The 21,563-nt window shown below is 32.7% G+C and overlaps 2 protein-coding genes across 2 annotated transcripts; both read left to right on the plus strand.

Annotated features, from left to right (window-relative positions):
* Positions 1 to 6,452: 6,452 nt before the first annotated feature.
* Positions 6,453 to 12,618, plus strand: LOC148626607 (zinc finger protein Gfi-1b-like). The gene is made up of 4 exons (XM_088570750.1): positions 6,453 to 6,621; positions 8,920 to 9,072; positions 9,753 to 10,325; positions 12,069 to 12,618. Exons 1-4 carry the CDS (start codon positions 6,513 to 6,515, stop codon positions 12,299 to 12,301), a joined length of 1,068 nt encoding a protein of 355 aa, XP_088426876.1. The 5' UTR covers positions 6,453 to 6,512; the 3' UTR covers positions 12,302 to 12,618.
* Positions 12,619 to 16,599: 3,981 nt separating this feature from the next.
* Positions 16,600 to 20,207, plus strand: LOC148626608 (uncharacterized). The gene is made up of 5 exons (XM_088570751.1): positions 16,600 to 16,934; positions 17,367 to 17,564; positions 18,205 to 18,275; positions 18,802 to 18,953; positions 19,365 to 20,207. Exons 1-5 carry the CDS (start codon positions 16,702 to 16,704, stop codon positions 20,190 to 20,192), a joined length of 1,482 nt encoding a protein of 493 aa, XP_088426877.1. The 5' UTR covers positions 16,600 to 16,701; the 3' UTR covers positions 20,193 to 20,207.
* Positions 20,208 to 21,563: the final 1,356 nt, after the last annotated feature.

Raw genomic sequence — 21,563 nt, forward strand, 5'->3', positions numbered from 1 at the left:
TATGGAAGAATAACCCGGTAACTATAAGAAAAATTCCCAATTTCAGATTGAGGTGCTTTCGACTCAAAACAAAATTCATGTTTTTGTATAGCTGTATGTGAATATGTATTGTTTTAAATCTTTATTTTGTTTTGTTTTAGGTTCACAGAGTAGAATATTGAGAAGCGTGTTTACTTACTGTGTTGTCTTTTTAAAAACGTATTTTAATCAAAATAATGAGGCACAATTAACATTTTAAAACCGTATTAGTGAAGTTGCATGGAGGAAACGCAAAAAAAAAAAACATAACATTCGTGCCATTGATTGCATATGTCGTCATTGCCAGGAATTGATTTGAATTCTCTATCGACCATGTCAGACAGTTTTAGATTTCCGGTATATGAATTTTCGTATTTTGTTTACTCCTAAACTTCACTGAAAATATTTCTAAAATACTACTTATGCATCAAAGAGCATACTCTCCAAATTCGCCTGTGCCCATTTTCGTTTTTTCCAGAAAAGCAGAGGACGCTTACCGTATCGGTGCACCTGGTCCATGCACCCAGTTTTTTGGTGGAGTCCAAATTGCTCATTTACTTTTGTTACCTTGTATGTATTATTTTATTTAATTGCCCGACCCTACCCACCTCTCCCTATTTCCAGTGGCAATCAAACTTTGTCGACCCCATTGTCCTTGTTTCCCCATCCCTTTTTCATTTCATCATCATTTCATGTTCATTTTATAATCAATTTCATGTTCATCGTCTGAATATATAGCTGAAATGTTGCTGCTCGGACAATAAACCCCAACAAACAAACAAACAAACAAAAACAAACTTTATGTTCTTTGTCGTGTTTGTCTGTTTTCCGTGTCTGGTCTTTGACCCTGTATTACATTCTTTTGATTTCCACTAGAATCTTGGTTCCCTTGACTCCTCTTTCTAAAACGCCCCATTCCCTAATGCTTTAATTTTTCTTTTACCTTACTCCATTCCAATTTAATTTTGAACTTTAAATAATATACGATAATACCTTTTATGGAATTCTATTTTCCATATGCCGCAGCACTGTCTATAAATACAAAACAATACCACTTATATTAATATTGCTCTTTACGGTATGATGTTCACACGTGTTTCAACCGTTACATCTCATCAGTAGCATAAGAACCAATACTCAATATAAATGAATTTTATGCACGAATTATTCAAAACCAAAACTGTTGAAGATGCCAAATCCAGCACCAAGAAGGTATACCCACTGAAATACAGGTAATGAAGCTTCGCGAATAAATAATGAGTGTCATAAAAATATACATTACCCCCGTATCTTATGCTTATTATCCGATTTTTTATTACATAATACACTTTACACGTCGTTAAATATAATTCTCCCCAATCAGGCAATCCAGTATTAGAATTTTTTGTGGATTTGGACAAATCCATGAAATAGTCAGTTGAAAAAATATTTGACCTCAAAATTGTTTTGGTCGAAAATAGAACGTGCACAATTGGAACATGTGATTAAGATTCAGATCGGTGAAAGTTTCAATAAATTCTATGAAGTAACGGATAAGAATGGGCACCCCTCCATGTAGCAGATGAAAAGAAAAATGGACATCTTTATCACTATATACACCTACTCCACTTGTAACCCACTTTGAAATTGGGGATATCATAAAGCTATGAAGGACATAAAGTATGGTTTAAGTAAATTTAAATTTACTAACATGAATGAATAAAACATTTGATATTACTTCTTGTACTTTTGAACCTGCCATAAGTGCTTTTAAAAATGGTTGTGCTATTATAAGGAACAAACAATGTAAATATTGTAGTACGCTTGTAATTGAACATTTGAAATGCAGAAAGTATATAAAATTGATGTTTCAACATCTCATTTATGTTCTTTTTTGCATGTCAATTATTGTTTCTGGCCTCAAGTATGCTAATGAGGTGTATTTAACAAGCAATTTAAAGGTCATTCAAGGTTAAACACCATTTAAAGTAGCAATGAATCTATTTAGTAGTTTAAGATTTTCGAAGAAAAAGTAAGTTTATTTGCTTAAAAAAATAATGATACACCACGGTTTACATTTAAAAATTATGTATTATATAATTTGTTAAATGATTTACGTGTTCAAAGTTTCCACGATTTGTCATAGGTGCACGCATGTTGATATTTTACAAAAAAAAAAAAAAAAAAAAAAACTATTATGTAATTTTGATTGGTTTAACAAGGTAAACAAAACATGTATTTAAAAATTAAATAGCAAGAAAGACATACAACGATAGACAAAAATGGTCTGAAAAGTCATAAATTGTGTAAATTTTAAACTAACGCTTTATATAATTGCAAAATCCTCCATTTACGCCATTCACCAATGTTCATTTCCCTTTTTCTTATATTAGTAAATGGAATTTACGTTACCAGCGGGAGAACAAAATATCCTTAATCATAAAGTTTGTTAATTTCAGAGTACAAAAACATCGACCTTTTTAAGAATATTCTAACTTTCTCGCATAAATCAGAAGAATGCAGTCCAGAGACAAAGACCAGACATGGAAAACAGACAAACACAACAAAGAACATAAAATAAGCACAATAATACATACAAAGTAACAAAAGTAAATGAGCAACTCGGAATCCACTAAACTCGGGTATCATGGACCAGGTGCACCGGAGGGTAAGCGTCCTCTGCTTTTCTAGAAACACCCACTGAGTTGCTCATAAAAAGTCCAGTCCGGGGTGGACGAAAAAGGTAAGGAAAACTATGACACGTTGAACAAATCAGTTTTCATGATGCAGGTGTATACACCGTAATGATCCACGAGTTCATGTTGACGACCATAAAATTTCTGTAGTGATGACTTCAATCTTGTAGCAACATAACCCTGTTCCAGACGCCTAATATTTTGATGCTGTTTTTATATCACTTTTCTTTAGACTCGATAAAAGTTTATGGTATTTATTTACCGGTTTATCAATTCTAAACAGGTGTAAATGTGAGATAACTATTATATATAATGCATACTGTTTTGTTGTGAGATATTCAGTGAGTATTACAATAACATTCAAGGGCGTAGCTAGGCCTGTTTTATTTGTACGCAAAATTACAGCGAGGGGTCTTGGGGGTCGCTCAAGGCCCCCAGTGAGTCATTGCATAAAACCTTAATTTCATCGTTAAAATGTGTGTTTTTATTTTTGTTACTTTTTCCAAAAGTACGCAACTGCGTATTTGCGTATAGGCAGCTACGCCCCTGACATTAGATTCAGTTGTATAAATGTTCGTCAATACTGTATTGCAAAGTAAAAAAAAACACACACACACACACATAAAACAGCAAAGTCGTGTTTGAGTCATTTTCACAACCGACATGAGACAATAAGATACTATGAGTATTTAGTGGTATTTTCATAGATATGTTGCACTGACCCAAATTGCATTCTTAAAATACGACGCGTGGCATTTTTCGTGAAAAAGTTTTTCTTGTACAAACTTAGGTGACATTTTGTCCTCAACCCTGGAATGCATGCCATATGGTATTCATGGCGGTAATACGAAGAATAGAAGCAAGCTTTATTATAATAACTGTAAACACCGCTAAGTATATTATTTGATTTTTTGACTTTTTGTAATATACCGATTTGGACGCTGGTAGAGTTATTTAACATAGATTTTTCAGTTGTTAAAATTTTAAGCAAATAAATTGATTTAAGATAACAATACTTATTTATAATAAAGGTTGTAACTTTGCTAATACCAGATGACAATTCCGGCACACTTCTCTCCCGACCGTTATGTATCCCGCTATTATGTAAACAAAGGCCGACAACCTGAATAGAACTTAAGTCTTTTCTCTTTCCGTTATCCATTGTAAAGAAATATTGTTCATTATTTGTGTTAAAAACGTTAAATCAATGTAAACTTTATCCTTAAAACATAAAAGCTGATTTGTATTGACAAATTAATTAACAGTTTTGAGTACCTGAGGATTTTGTTCGGGTCTCATTCGAAATTTTGCAATGTAATTATTTGAGCGAAAAATGAATTTAACAATAACCATATTATATTTTCTTAATCAAAGAAAAATATACAGGAGATTTAATCAATGTTTTAGACTTCTTTCGTATAGATTTTTTCTTTGTCTTTTTATAAGATTTTCAAAGGGGAAAGTTGGTACAATATTTTTTTCTTTGTCTTTTTATAAGATTTTCAAAGGGGAAAGTCGGTACAACATGAAGGTTTGACAACAAATTTAACATTTTTTGAACAAAAGTAAGACTCAAAAGCAGACTTAGTTTTTTTAAGTGTTTATTTAAAATTTAGATTGGAGTGGATTAAGGAGTCGAGGAGAATATCGATGAAATGAAAAAAAGTAACTCAATTTTGATAATTACTGTTTAGTTTGCATTTCTTGTCATTGAATTCTTTTTTAAAATGTACTAATTACAAATTGATAAATCTCGATACAATTTTTCAATTATGAAATAGCTTTTCTATTCAACCACGAACGACATTACAGCCCATCCCAGTGTTAACTAGGTAATGTCTGTTATCGTTATTTATTTTAATTATAATTGTGACTACAATCTCTTTGGTAACTTGAATTAATTGTCGTTTCCGGAATTTCTTTTCTAAATCGCATAAGCGGACAAATTCATTTAAGTTAACTAAAACTAAGAATGCAGATTTTTTTTTAAAGTTTTTAAAATTTAAAATTTTATTTTTTATTATTCTTAAACAAGTATACAATTTCAAACATACTCTTACCTACTCAGGTACTAAACTGCATAAAAAATAGAAAGTTGTGCTACGCCAATTTAAAACAACTTAATGTGAGTTAAATGAATTTGTTTACATTTGTTTATATTTATATTTGTAGCACATAAACAGATTGCCCTCAGTGTTTTGGAAATGAAATGTTTTTTTTTTTTTTTTTTTTTGTTTCATTTATTTTGCCACATCTAATTTTGTCAAATAATTATACTTTTATTTTTTAAATCATGTTAATAAGTAATAGAATGAATTTCAAATCATTGTAACCGATTGCCAAAATACAACTAAAAAATAGACATATCTGGAAACGTATGTAAAGAATCATGTTGAAACTATTGGGCAAACATAGGTAATACCAACATTAATAATGGTCTTTCTGGAATAGATGTAAATAAAATTGATGTCTATCATGGTAGTCTCTTATCAATGTGATATTTTAAGAAATTGCTGTTATTGCAAAATTAATCTCGCGTTTTCTTCTGTTTGTTTGTTTGCTTGTTTTGTTTTTTTTAATTTTTTTTAAATTTTTTTGTGAGACTTCGGGTTTTTCTCGACATTGCAAAAACTTAACCACGTTTCAGAATGAAAAGACAAAAGCGCAATATGTTCTATTCGATTTATAATAGATGAATGAAACTTAAACACATATTGATCAGTATATATACTGTATATTATTTTCTATTTTACTTATTACCTTTTATTTCATATTTTGTCGAATTTATATAGAGCTACGGATATTTCAAACGAATAGAAACTTATGTGGGGAGAAAACAAAACCCTAATCACCTAATGTATTTTATATGAAAAACAACACAATTAAAATGAACGAAAGAACACCTAGACACTAACATTTTGAAGCCACTCGCACCTGAAGTGCAAAGGCTGTCATCAGGGTCGACAACTTTTGCTATTTGCAAGACACCCGCCGTGAACAGTTTTCAAATAATTAACCGCAATGTGATAAACTTTATGATAACTTTAAATAAAAATCCATTATTTTACGATCTGTGAATGCGCATGAATGTGTCAGCATTAGATTTTTTTAAATCTTAAAATAAAAATATACAGATCTCACAATTTTAAAGTAATGAAATTTAGGTTTAATTGACATTGATATGATTCAGAAATTGGGCTAGCGAAAGATATAAGGTAATTAAGTGTGTACAAAAATGATTAAAGAACAAAAATTGGCGAAGCGATTTAATGTCTTGCAATACTTTTTTAAGTATTCGAGTTTGATTGACCTTTCACAAATTGTGTGCAACATAAGCAGTCAGGGCGGAAAAGTTAAAAACAAAAAATAAATGAAAACTAAACGTAGATGTTCTCTATCCCTTAGATGAAGACGAGATAAATAACAACATAAAACTGTCATGAATTATAAGAACAACAAAAAGAAATTTAAATCTACTTTAACTGTTTGATTCAACGAGTTCATAAAATTCAAGAATCACAAAGGTTGAAAATCGAGTTCGATTTGATAATTGTTGATCTGTGCCAAATATTTACACTCTTCTGAACTTTTTCACAATTAAATATCAAATAGCAATTGTATATATCAACATCAATGACGGAATAATTTCTCAAAGACTAGATTTGATTGGACAGAAAAGTGAAAAGAACACGTGCCGAATCCAATAGCACCGTATTTACATAAAATATTGGGGAGGGATATCCTTAAAACTAATAAAATATAAAACACGCGACTCATCGACGATTTGTAATCCAATCAGCTGATTAAACGAGTAATATAATGCCCAAATCGTTTCTGGTGAAGAGCAAGGGAATTTGTGCATTCCATATACCGGAGGAGATGGACCAAAATTCCAGCGCTTTCCATGTTGTCATGCCACGAAATCCTGGTAAGTGTCATCTGTCTCGTGTGTACATTCAGAAATCACAGTTCAAATCACTTAAAATCATCCATACTAAAATTTGTAAACAAAACTTTTCTTTAGAATTTTATACAATTTTTAAAAAATAATTAAATTTGATGTTTTTCATTTGAAATGTTGATGAATTGGTCGTAAAAATTAAAAAGTGAACAGAGTTTTCTAATTTAAAAACCAGTTTAATTAAAAGCGGTTTTAACTGACAATTTTTAAAAAATAAATTAGAAGATAGAAATAAAATTATCACAAACCTTAACGAAGTACTTTCTAGCTGAGAGAAAAAAGAAATAATTTACAATATTAAAAAAAAAACTAGTTTTGCACGATGGTATAAGTTAAAAAAAAATGAAAACGAAATACACAATAGAGAGACATGACAATCACGTATCGAAATCTGATAAAAATAGTTAAAAATATAAAACCTTTCAGACAAGACCATATTTTTGTTATTTTTTTTTATTGCAAAATAAATATAAAAAATATACTTACATGAATTTCATTTCTTTATATGTGAGGTAGGTTCGTTTTGCATGTACATGTAATCATGCAAATAACGCTTGGATTGTTGTTTAAAAATATTCACTCCGCATGGATTTTACAAAACTCCCTTTTTCATAGATTAAAGTTGACTTTCCGAAACAGTTATAATACATGCAGGATTAAAATTGACAAAATGAAGTAAAACCTTTGAATCATAATTGTGAGTGATAAACTCAATTCATATGAAACTCGAAAGAATCAAAAGAATAATTTAAAACAAAACCAAAAATATACATGGAAAAATAATAGGCATGCGTAAATTTGAAAAAAAAAAAGAAAAATAAAAAACGAAAGTTTAAAGAAAAAAAAAGCCTTCAAGGACCCCGAGGGCAGTCACCAACCAAAAAGTCAGGCTTGTCTGTACCCAAATTGTGTAAGATTTTCTTCATCATTTAAAGTTTGCAGTATTACAAATTCCAAAACACACACACACACCCACACACACACACACACACACACTAGACCTTATTCTTTGAATTGCCCATGGAATAACCTCTCGGTGTAGTATTTGGGTTCCTATTTCAATAATTTTTGGTTTTTTGTTCTTTTTTTTTTACAATAGATCTTCTTACATAAGTGTGATTCGCTTATAAATGATAGAAACTCAATGTTTTACGGCATTGTAGACTTATATGTTTCGCTATAAATCGCAACAATGTTAAAGTTGGTGACTATCTAGTCTTCATGCAGTTCTGATGGGCTGGTGGTTATACCAAATTCCGAAATATAAAGAAAATATACATTGAATACAAAGTAAAATACTCAATTCGTGAATAAGAAATTAGTAAAGTAAATACTGACAAATTAAGTCAGGTTGGTAAACAATACAGAATAAGATGTTCAAATTAATCCAAATCCATTATTTAAAACCGATGCATTGATTTTGCGCCAATTAGTATTTCATTTGCACCAAAAATAAATTATTTTACTTACGCCAAATACAGGTGACTTTGATATAATATAGTAATACTTTCTGTTCGCCAACATTATCTGTTACAATACAATGTACTATCCCTGCTCACAACGGGGAAGTAAAGATACGATTTTGGGCTGGATAAGTTTTTTAACTTCGAAGATTAAAACACTGAAATTGCATTAACGGCATAAAGCAGAGTATTTAGTCATCTTAAAATCGCCCGAAAGGCTCTATACATGCTTAATAAATAGAAACCAGCTATTACTTTATATTTCTGTTCAACACCAAGAGACTTTTTTAAATAGTATGATTATATAGTTCATAGTTCTACATTCGAGGCTTACAGTTTTTATAAGTACAAATAGTTAGAACTATTTACTTAAAACTTTATATATCTACCTTTACCTAATGATTACACGGAAGTAACACAAAAAAATGCAACCTTGTGGCGAAAATGAAATAGTGAATATTTCAAAAATTGTCGCAAAAGCATGACGCCCTTTCAAGAGTTAAACATTTGAGTACAATTCACCTCGATTTTTTTTTTCGTCACAACCAAATATCAATACCTTTATAATTTTATAAACTTTAAAATCACGGTCTTCAAAGTTCTCAATTTATTTTTCAAATACATTCTACTGTGTTGTTTAACTGTGAATATTACACATGATCATAGATATCACTTTGTTACAGAGGTTTTGATTAAAAAATATATAACGCAATTTGCAAATCACAATAAAAGGTTATAAGTTCTTCGAGAGGCCAGTAAGTTTAAATATTATAAACTATATTTTGCGTTGGTACTTTTATAGGATATCCAGAGAATTCACCAGACACCTGCCTGTCGGCCTCTATTGATGCTCTCCGTGAAAGATCACAGAAGACAAACGAAGAAAAAATAACCACAGTAGGCGGAGATTTCGCTGCTTTCCGACCTTGGGTTTCTAAAAACCAGTTGTTTACAGGTAAATTAGACCTCTTCAATGCGCTTTAAATAATAGGTACTTTGTTAATTACATCAAGTGGTTCTTGTTGACATAGAATTGTTGATAAATTGAAGTTGACGGATTGTTAATTTTTCGCTGCTCACTTTAAAGAATTTTAAATTAAAATGTACATAAATGTCTGAATTGAAAGTTCGATTTTTTGTTGTTAAGGGCAGGTGGTTACACAGATTGATATAAACGAAAATTCTTTGGACAAACAATTTCCGTATTATACTAGAAATAAATGCACGACATTTAAGTAGCAGAAATATTTTGTGCTTTTCATCCTCAAAGGAAAGAAAAATGAACAGTTCTTGTTATACCACAATTCAAAAGAAAACATATTAAAATGATGCAATATTAGCAGAACGTTTTGTAGAGGAATACTGATGATTTGGAGGTACTTTCGGTTTCCTTCTTTTAAGGAGCTAGACCTAGGGTAAGGGACATAACTCATGAAATCAGTGACGTGTTTGTATCGTATTCAATTTCACTAAAGCGTATCAAGCTTTCATTTGACACAGAATGAAATCAATCCAGGTTATTTGATGCTTACATGACATTGATGTAAAATGCTAAATACAAACGTTCCAATGATTTGTAAGAGTTGTGTCCCTTACCCTAAGTCTGCCTCCTTAAATAATTTTGCCTCTTTGTAGACGACCCCAACAACAAGAATGCCACTTTCATTCATCCAAGCTTCTTCAACACTACGCCCTTCAGCATGGACTACCGATATATCCTTCAGAATTTCCTTCTATCATACAGCTACTTTGGGTCTTACCCGTACCGACAAGGTATGCCTCTTAACTTTGCTCAACCTCCAAAGAAATTAACAGAAGGAGAAAAAAGTATGTTTCCAGGTTTGGGTGAACATCCCGGATGTAGTGCTGATGGCACTGCATATCAGTGTACCAAATGCACCAAACCATTCAGTACGCCGCACGGACTAGAGGTGCACGTGCGAAGGGCGCACAGTGGATCAAGACCGTTTGCATGTGAGGTTTGCAATAAAACATTTGGCCATGCTATAAGTTTAGATCAACACAAAATTGTCCACAACCAAGAGAGGGTGTTCGAATGCCGACAATGTGGAAAGTGTTTTAAAAGATCGTCGACACTATCGACACATTTGCTGATACACAGCGACACTCGGCCCTATCCTTGTCCGTACTGTGGCAAGCGATTCCACCAAAAGTCAGATATGAAGAAACACACGTACATACATACCGGTAAGTTCTCGTCACTGGTAAATTAAGTACATAAACACTGTTGGTGGATTCTTGTGTCATTATGTATACGGTCTAGTTTCCTGCATTTAGTTAGGGAGAGTATTTATGTTTATTTCAAGAAATGCTTACCCTACAGGTGCACCTGGTCCATACTCCCAGTTTTTTAGTGGAGTCCGAGTTGCTCATTTGCTTTTGTTACTTAGTATGTATGATTTTAGTTACCTTATGTTCTTTGTTGTGTATGTCTGTTTTCCATGTCTGGTCTTAGTCCCTGGATTACATTCTTTTGATTACCGCTATAACCTTGGTTCCCTTGATTACTCTTTGCATTAAATTTAATGGTAATGCGACGGACTGGACTTCACATCCACATCTATTTTTTCAATTGTTTCCCTAGAATGATGTATACATCTACATTGTAGTTCAGTTTGATAAAGCAGAGACTTTTACTTTCAAGTATAATAATTTAGTTAAATTTAAAATTTCTAATTCACTAATTCTAATAATAATTTAATGAAAAAAAACTAAAACTGAAAGACACTTTAAAACAAGTAAGAAGGAAAATAAGTGCACTCTAAATTTAAGTTAATTTTTTTTCTAAAAAAATACTTTTATCTGAAAGGTTTTTTTGTCGTTAAATTACATTACTTCTCGAAAAATCATTGATATGATGTGTTTGTCTGAATTAGAAACTATAAAAAAGAGTTTGAGCCAAAAGTCTTTTTCACAAATGTTCACACCGCGAGCCCCCTTTATATCAAATTGCAGATCTAGACTATGCTGGTCCCCTTAACAGATATATGATGCTGTTTTATGGCCATGTAAAACACATTTACGGGTAACCAATAAACTTTTATTGACCAGATTCAATTACAAAAAAAAAACGAATAAAACAAAGCCGTATTATTACCATATCAATTATTCATAAGCAAGCATTCATATCAAACACAAAATATTAGAAAATATATTGCAAATTACAGCATTGCTGAATTCCATCGTGGTAGAAAAAAATATGATTTTATATCAGTTCCAACTTTCGCTTTGTATCAAATACCAAGAGTCCATTCAGACAAATTATTACCCAGTATATGAAAGTCAGGTTTATGGAAAATAAAGGTCATCTCCATCAGAACACCATCTCTATCATTTGGAATGCATAGGGTTCCAGATTGTTCCGCCGATTAATTTGTTAGCTATGATTGTTATGTAGAAAATGGTATGCCGTTACATTATAGGGGTCTAAATGTCATCCCGTCCCCAAATGTAATTCGATATTGAGTGGAAGTAATCTTCGAATCAGTTCCATATTTCCCATCAGTCTATCGCTGAATGTCAAATGTTATGTTATTGTTACATTCCAAATCATATCTATCGCGAACATGCGCCATATTGGAAAGTACAAGTCTAGCGGGAATTAACAATGTGTGGTATTAACAGATCAGCAAATTAAGGTTAAGTGATTGAACATAGAGATTTCACGATCTTGATGACGGGTTATGATTATTGGAAAAAGACAACGAGTTCATATCTTATAAATCGAATCCTTTTCTATGCATTTGGTTTTAAAAATCCCCCTCTCCTCTTATCTAGTTTTGAAAAAAGTTTCTTGTTCAGACTAGTTACATGTACCGATTATTTAATACAACAAAATGAACTTGACTTTTTGAATAGCAAACACATACATATTAAAATTTGAATTAGTGATCATAATTTCTTAATACATATTTTCATTTTTTTCTACAGGAGAGAAGCCCCATAAATGCCTTCAGTGCGGAAAGGCCTTCAGTCAGAGCTCAAACTTAATAACACACAGTCGGAAGCACACAGGATTCAAGCCCTTCTCTTGTGATAAATGTGGCAGATCATTCCAGAGAAAAGTTGACCTTAGAAGACACGTTGAGACACAACATACCGTGACCTTTGACCGTAGAATGATCCAGCCTCTTATTGTACCGTTTGGATTCAACAAAAAGTGAGTGGAATTCAAGATGGCCGACATATGGAATGTAGAAGTTAAAAGACTAACAAAAAGAGATATGGGAGAATAATTGTCTTGTAACCCTTAATTTACTCCATGAATTGTTCCTGTTACTGTTAAACACGAACTTTGACTTTTGTATTGAGGACTTTTCTATGTTCGATCTGCTGTTTATATTAAAATTAATTGCAGAAATTCATATTATATATTCTGGTACATGTATATTGCATGCATTGTTTTAAGGTGAATTTGTTTGATAATTTTCTAGTCAATGTATTATTGTTATTGCCGTGTATAATACTCAATAAAACTATTACATAATAACAACTCACGTAGCCTGTTGATATTAAGGTGGTAGACCTAGCGTAAGGGACATAACACTGGAAATCAGTAATATGTTTCTATCATAATCAATTTCACTAAAACCTGTCAAGCTTTCATTAGAAACTGAATGAAATTAGTCAAAGTTACTTTGATGTTTACAAGGGCTTGCGGTAAAATGCTGAAAACGAACATTCAAATGATCCGTAAGAGTTGTGTTCCTTACCCTAGGTCTATCTCCTTAAGCCAAATGTATTATGACCCCTCTTAAAAATCAAGTACAAGCATCTTAACTGCCCCTTTCTCAGTTTACCAAAAAAAAAACCACACATTTTAATTGATATAAAGTTTTAGGATAATTCATGATAGTTTGGTATAGACAGGTTTTCGGATTATTCAGAGTTTGGTTTAAACAGGTGGTTTTACTGTTCAATATAATTTATAAGAAAAAAATAATTTATTAAAAGAAAATGGGTTAAGCGCAAACTAGCAGACAACTTGAACAAATGGAACAATTTGACATAATAAAAATATAAAAAGAGACAACCTAAAAAACAAATAACAAAACGAAACAAAACAATAAACTTTATGCAGTCATATAGAATGATAAACAAAATTATAATTATATTTTTATACATGTAAACTATTGAAAGATAAGTACACATGTACATTTTATATTTCAATGTACCGAAATCAATTTGAAATTAACCCATCGATATTTCAGCATAAAATTCATGTCTCCAAAAGTAGAATCATTTGTTTAAATAAACCTTTTGTGGTTGACGCAACTTCCGGGATCGGACCAACTTTTTATCGCCAATTTCATAGTTTTGTGCCAAATTTGGAAAAAATAAGCATGTAAGGAACACTCCATTTTATACCTTTCTGGATCGGACCTATTCTTTACCATTTTCTGGATCCACGACTGCATCAGGACAGTTATGACACTTGCCCAACATATCCATTTCCAAATGTTTATAAAAGAAAGATCGAAGGGTCACAGAAAATTCGGACTTCAATTTGCGGTGTCTTTTTACAAAATACACCAAATACATTTACTTTAAATATTATCAGCCTAGATTCCCACCCAATATCGAACAATACAGAAGTTCTCAGTAATTAAAAACCGTTTTCTTTTTCCTTAATTACAATCATCAAAAGACATCGAACTATTTCACGGTAGTATTTGAGTTCAATTGCTCTGTTTTTAAATCTTATATTTGAGGGAAAAGATTGAAATTAACGATTTCAGATATGCAATTACATAAAGTATAAAAATTGTGGATTCTACAGGGAGGCAACACCAAGGGAAAGAGTTAAAATGTAGCAAAATGTTCTGTTAAATTGAACGAGGTTTGAAGTTTTTTGGAATGTGTAATTGTATAAGATATGATTCTTGAAACTTGGATGCTACATACATTGTTTTTTGCAGAGTGTCATTAAGTTTCAAGGCTTTGAAATGTAAGCATGACTCAGCATTTTTTTTTGTAATTTCGTAATTTGAAGTTTTGTTTTATATATTCTCTTGACCTACAACCGTTTTAATAATTATTTGTAGTGCATATTCATATCAGCTATCTTCTATATGTAAATGCATGCTCAATAACTACGAAGAACAAAACCGCCTCGGTGGTCGTCGGGTAGCGCAATTGAATCGAGTGTCAAAGACCGTGAATTCGATCCCAGATCATCAAACCAAAGTATAAAAGCTGACAGTCTCTACTTCTCCGCAAAGCACGTGGTATTTAAGGGATAGAGTGTTTTGCTGGTATTCAGAATAACACTGCCGGTGCAGTGACATGGCTACTTGTAAGCTATTCTTCTGTGATAGAGCACAATGAAGATCTTGACCAGTACGAAGTAGGGTCTGTTCGATTGGTCAAATTCTCGTTTTGAAATGCATATCTATAAGAAACAGAAATTTAAACCACAATCAGTCAATCAATAAATCTACATCTACACTTGTAAATGGTCAATATCTATGTACGTGTCTTTTTAATTTCGTCAGTCTTAGCATGAGTGTAAAATAAAACCCATAATCATATGCTTTCCACATGCATAGCTACTGATTGGGAGGACGTTCCATTAAAACATTATTTTTTCAGAATCATGAAATATGCGGAGTAACATTTCAAAAGAAATCTTTCTTTGTGGTGCTTTGGTTTGATATGTCAACTCATTCATGCTCTTGTTCAATTATATCATCAACTGCATGGACACTAAGACACTAAATTTCTTAGAAAATTGTATAGCTTTTTAATATATTAACAAAATTTAGTTATTTAATACTTTGGTCTGACTGGTTACAAGGCCCCTTAATGTTCGTCTTTATAATAATGACCAATTGCTTTTCAATATCCTAACTGAAAACAAAAAGCTGCTCCCATCATTTGATTTCAAAACTGATTCTAAACCCAACAATTGAAATTTAAATGTGTAGCTATGACAGCTTTTTCATCATCTCAAGTCATCATCGCTTCGAGAACCATGACTTAAGAGGCGTATAGTCAGTAGGAAAAAAACAAACAAGTTTTTTTTTTTCATTTATGTCTTTTTCTAAATTCATGTAGCTCCAATTAACATTTTTAAATTCCCTTTATGTTCTGACACTTTCCTTCATTGTTCCCCATGTTTGATTATTTCCGATCGTGATTTGTCTTTTTAAAAAATAATTGGCAGGTCTGCACAATAACCAAAAAGAAAATTTATTGATGCAATGTGAAGTACCTTATTTACTTTCTCTAGTTACCGGTTCTGATTGATGGGATTGTGGGAAGTTTAACAGGTGAGAATCCAGGTGAAATGGTTCTTCCAATACATCCTATTCATTTCGTGATGTATTTACAAAATGGAAATCCAAATTGTCCCAAAAATAAACAACGAGGGGACAATGTTTGTTCTCTATTCTTTAAAATAATTGAAATTTTCTTTTGATTTCGGAGTAACGACTTGTTGAGAAGGCGTTAACCTGTACGTAAATAAACGAATAATTAAACATCAAAACAGAATTTTGATTGTGATATGGAGATGCCTAAAAATTGATTTTAAAGGATTAAATATCCATTTGTATTAACATTTCATGTAAGAAAGAACTTTTAAATTAGATGATTAATTAACCATATAGTGATGGATTACAACAATGAAAATTTCCTTAAAATCAAAATTTAATTGAAATGTCCGATAGAAAATGGTACCCTTTGCAGGAAAATAAAATTAACTTACTAGGTGAGTAAAATATAATAATTGTGACTATCTACATTGAAATTGGTTTACTGTGGATGTGCATTTCAACGGATCTAGAAGGACGTGAATAAATGTTCACCGACAAAATGAGTGAAATTTCCATGGAAAACGATTTTTTTTACAGCTGATGACAGATTACAATCATCCGCCAATCTATAAATTTTACTTAAGGATTGAATGTTTCAATTTTTTATGTTTCGGTGTAAAAGCGTTGACCAAAGCACATGTCAAAAACCTTCTACCCTGGGAGCGAGATCATATGAGCTATTCGATATGTGTTTTTATAAATTTTAAAGCAGAGGATGCAAACGACACTGGTGCACTTGCCCTATGTCCAATTTTAGTAGAGTCCGAGTTGCAAAATTACTTTTGTTTTTATATGCGTTTATTTTGGTTCTTTCATGTTCAATATCGTGTGTGTGTATTTTCTTTGTCATCATTCCCTGAGTCATATTCTTTCCGTTCGAATCCTGGTTCCCTTGAATTCCCTTTCATCAGTCTGCTTTTCGACTAAATGCAGAGTTAAATCAGAACTTAGTTTTTTTTTTAAATTGAAAATAAACATACCTGTCAGACGATGAAGTTTATAATATACATGTATTTAAATAAGAAAAGTACAACTACAATAATTTTAATTTTCATTTTGAACTGAGAAAAATACAGCTACAATATTTTGCCTTTAATTGATAACTTTATTTAATCAAATTATCATATTTACCCCGACATTAAATAGCATTAAGATACAGGTAGATAAAATATGAAGTCTAATGTACACGAAATATATACATGTACCAATAATTAGGACGAAATTGTTATTTGCCTCAGCCACCGGAAATGCTGTATATATTTCTGCTAGGACTTATTATAAACATTGGCTATGGAGACGCGGTAACCAGTTGTCCCTCATATGGATGTCGACCTACTGGAACGTTTTCCTACATGGTAAACCTTCCATCGACCACACCGAAGGTTCTGTGGAATACCACTTATGAAGCGGTACCCAACTGTCTGGGATGTGTAGGAAATATAAACAATATTGTGTGTCCCTACAAAGGGCCAAAATCAAAGTAAGGAGTTTGCTAAAGTAGACAAGCACACCACCCACCATGATCTCGTCTGACACACCCCTATACGTGCATTTTTTAGTCACTGCACATGCAAAATTTCATTCAATACTTTTTCCTACAGTTAAGGAATGTAAAATCATACTATATATATTGTATACGTGACGGATCCTGATGGGGACATGCATTATATATACTTGTAGTAAAAAAATATATCTGTGCCCACAATATCTATTTTCTTTACACAATATAACTATTTTTTCTTTGTATGGTCATATCTGGATATCGTCGTCAAGTAATATAGAAATTCATTTTGGAAAACTTTTGAAAAAATATATTTCACTATCAATGTTCGTAAGTTTATTTGGAATGAAAAGTTGTCCATCTAAACTTTCTAGAAGCTTGTTTAAGGTGTCAATTACATGATATTTTCAGCGGGTATGTTGCTATAGATGAACAGAAGGGTACTCAGATTTGGTATGTGCCCCAGCTGCACAACCCGTCCCTTCCCGTCATGGATATAGAGGGAGGAATTATTGGAACTGACGGACATAACATGGTGAAATACGAACCAGATGGCACAATGATCAAGCCGAAGAAACCAGTAAATCCTAGTCTGTTCCCGCTATTCAGGTAAAATAGGCATTTGTATTAAGAAAGGACGGACTGACCCACATGTTTAAATACTAGCCATATTGGATAGTGAACAAATCTACAAATTTAGAAGGTTTTTTCTGTACATGTAGATCACCTACGCCCAAGCTATGTTAGGGCGGATGCACCATTAAGCAAATAATTGATTTTTTTTCTGTGGCAATTTATTAAGGAGTCTTACCTTACCACTCTCGTTTGTCCAAAGTTAAATGATGTCTGGGTTTCTTATTTTCTTTCATATTTCTGTTTTAGTGTGATGTGTTTTTTTTTCTGTATAAAGATTGGAGTTGTGGTATGATTCCAATGAGAGAGTCATTCTCCAAAAGCCAAGCAACGAAAAATTACATGAGTACCTTAGTGAAGAACTTATCAATTCAATTGATCATACAGTTGTCTGAATGTTAACCAACTTGTATGTTGTTTGTTTTTTCTTGTTTCCATATCTTTGCTTTGCTTTGTCTCCGCCTTTCCATTTTTTGTCAAATCATTTTAAAAATGGCTGCTCTTTGAATTTATACATTTGATCCAGATCTACTTTGCAATTTTTATTTTCCTTATATTTCAGCAGAACCAGTTTTTAAATGAACTCTTTATACCAATTATAATATTTTTTATTCAGTGTGCAGCTAGCAGACAATGGAATCCTAGCTTTTGCCTCTATGAGCGGAGTTTTATTTACAATGGATACAGGTTAATATGTTTAAGTGCAAAATACTGAATACATGTTTATCCCCCCACACACACACATACATTCTCACAAACACATCCACCCATTTACACATACATATCCCACACACGTAAGTGGCTCTTGTTATGGTTCATATAGAATTCATTTACGTTCAATTGAGAAATTGAGATATATGTGAAAAACTACTTTCTGACCCCTATGTTCTATTTTTACTAACGGCGGCAATGTTTTTCGACGAATCAAAAATCCCCATATCGCTTCTATGCAGGATAGCCAAAGGAACATTCATACCAAGTTTGGTTTCAATTAGTCCAGTAGTGTCAGAGGAGAATATTTTTGAAAGAAATAACATTAAAATGGCAAAAATCGTTGAAAAAGGGCAATAACTCCAACATGGCTTAACGGATTAACACCAAAATTTGACCACAGATAGATCTCATCATGCTGAACACTTTTATCTAGTCGGATTTAGCTAACCCTAATGGTTTTAATTAATTATGCTACATCGTATAGCTATCTTTTTTTCAGCTGGAATTCCCCATGCTGCCATTTCATTCAATGGTACCGTGGAACGAGCAAACGGAACCTTTATCCCAGTGACCACGCCCATTATAGTAGGAACCCGGATATATATTCTCACAGAGTTCAAGCCTGATGAAGATACTCCAGAAACCAGACAGGTCAGTATTTAAACCTGTGCATAAGTCCTTATATGTTCATGTTTAATATTAACGGTTAAAATGAGACATAACCGGATTTCTTCTTATCAAAACAAAGTCATGCTCTTGTTCGTTTGTCATGCTAGAATTTACACTTCAAACGTAACTATAGTTAAAAAATGTTTACCAAGAAATTTTGCACAACATGTAAATTTGAATATTTGGTAACAGCTTCTATTCATTTGAGGGAAAGGATTGTTCTGAATTCCGACAGCTGCCCCGTCACAACCACTGAGTTTACAGTCAATACTGTGTAATAAAAAGGATCAATTTTATCATGATAATTAATGATTACCACTGTTGTGCGTGGGTGTGCTCACAGTATGTTTGTACCTAAATGTATACATGTAAAAGCTTCTATTTCATTTGAAGCCACACATACTTGGAATGCAACGACTCTATGCAGTAGATATTTATCTTAGAATGGTAGGAAGACTCATGGTGGCTTGGTATGCAAATTTTGAACGTGAATTGCCAGGCAATCAGGTAGATACTGTGTTGAGATTCAAACCGAGGACTAACGTAGCGGGAGATCCCCTGATTATGGCAAATGAAGGGGAGAGCGTGATTTACGTAATATTACCGCCACCCGAGGGCAATGCTAATATGCCTAAAATGTTCTGGGCAATAAAAGACGAGGGCAACTCATCGTCTCTTCTTTACAAAAGAACAATTTCAGCGTCCAAAATGGCAATGTATGAGCTAAACGATATACCTAAAAGTAGAGCAACTCCAAAAGAAATGATAACTCAATCAAAAATACTCGACACCATTAAGCCATCGAAGAATCTTCGAGTAGACAAGGAAGTAATACCAGTCTGGTTGTTGTCGGAGAGTAAAAATCTCATTTACAAAGTTCAACCGACTGAAGGATCTATTGAAATGACTTTCAATCTCACTTCCATTCTTCAAGGTCAATCCGTAGTGACCTCCGATATCATGGTATCACGTGATGATGACGATAGCGTTGACAAAGTTATATTTGGGGTAACCGTAATGGGGTCAGCAAATGAAGGCAGCAATTATGTCGTTGCTATGCAGGCGGACGGCAAAATACTTTGGAAAGTTCCTACCCCATCAAATGTAGCTGTAGAGGGACAAATCGCCGGTCTCTCAGCGGAAGGAGGATCAGAGAATGACAACATGCTAGTTGCTTTTGGTAACAACGGAAATAGCGCCGCAGTCTTTTCAATTCAATAAAATATACAGAAATAATTTTTGTCAATTTTTCATTACTTATTTACTAACGAAATAATAGACATTTTTTGTTTTATATGTTCTAAGTAGGAACATTGTTGTACGCATGTACTTGTGCATTACAATGTATTACGTAGTGATTTTTATATTGGCTCAGTTATAGGTCATATTGAACTGAGGCGACACCTCAGTCCAATGTGACGAGCCAAGGACCTAAAACTAAGCCAATATGAAATTCACTACACGTAATGATACCTTTATTTAGTAACTACAGGTTTAAACTATCATTTTATGTAGCGTAAACTGCCCAAAGTAATTTTGAAAAAAAAATAATAGTACACCATATAAGGTTACATCGACGTGACTTCTCTACTTATGCTTGTATAAGGTTCCAATGTTGCCATGACGACTTTTATAACCTCGAAAGTCATCCTTTAGGTCTACAGATTTTGTTACATGCAACTCATAAAGGATGAGATAAAGGCCAACCACGTGTCGTATCAGCATGAAAGTTTTTTGTTGATCTATTCCTTTACTATATTGGACTTAACCAAATTTCATACACTTATGTTCTGAACTAACATATTCAAACAATCATGTATTCCTCTTGAAGATCGTGTAGTTTTCATCGTATGTTTAATAGTTCACACAACAACGAAACTTGGTAGAACTCTATGGAGTTACCGGGACGTTTAGACAAGTCTAGAGGTAATAGAATACTACTGTGCTACATGTGGTATCCGGGTCAATACGAGAAATATCCGTAATGGCCTTTAAGGATCAAATTATCGATGTGGCATGATATTTAGTCAAATATATTGTAGTTAATTAATAAAGAGTAATAATTGGCATTTACTTCAGTTTAAATAATTAAATAGGAATAGCAAAGTTCATTTTATAAAAGATCGTCTCAATGAAATAAGGGAAGAAATAGCATTATTGGATGTAGAAATATAGATTCTCCTTCAGTCTCGAGGGGATCACAGGATTTCTCCACTCGAGATAGTTAAAATTTGAAATTTAACTATCGAGAGTGGAGAAATCCTTTAATCCCCGAGAGAAATGAGAGCGAATCTGTTTCTCCCATGAATAAAACAACACAAAATAAATTAAGCAACATCATATTAATTTAGTAAATTCTCCCAACATCAACTACGTCATCAAGGACATCCCTTCAATCATCGTCATTGCGTCATCGATATCACTACCATTATGATTAGTTTCTACACTAACAACTGATCTTTTAAAATATGAAAAACATTTGTAAATCAACATGTATTTAATTGATCAACATTATGACTAATAACTGTAAACATGGTAAACATGGTAAGTGTGGTGAGCGTGGGAGTCTTCACGGCACATGGCGGGAAATTA

This window comes from Perna viridis, chromosome 2 (genome assembly GCF_037379345.1).
Source record: "Perna viridis isolate PV_CMFRI_1.1 ecotype Kerala chromosome 2, ASM3737934v1, whole genome shotgun sequence".
In the NCBI taxonomy this organism is placed as follows: domain Eukaryota; kingdom Metazoa; phylum Mollusca; class Bivalvia; order Mytilida; family Mytilidae; genus Perna; species Perna viridis.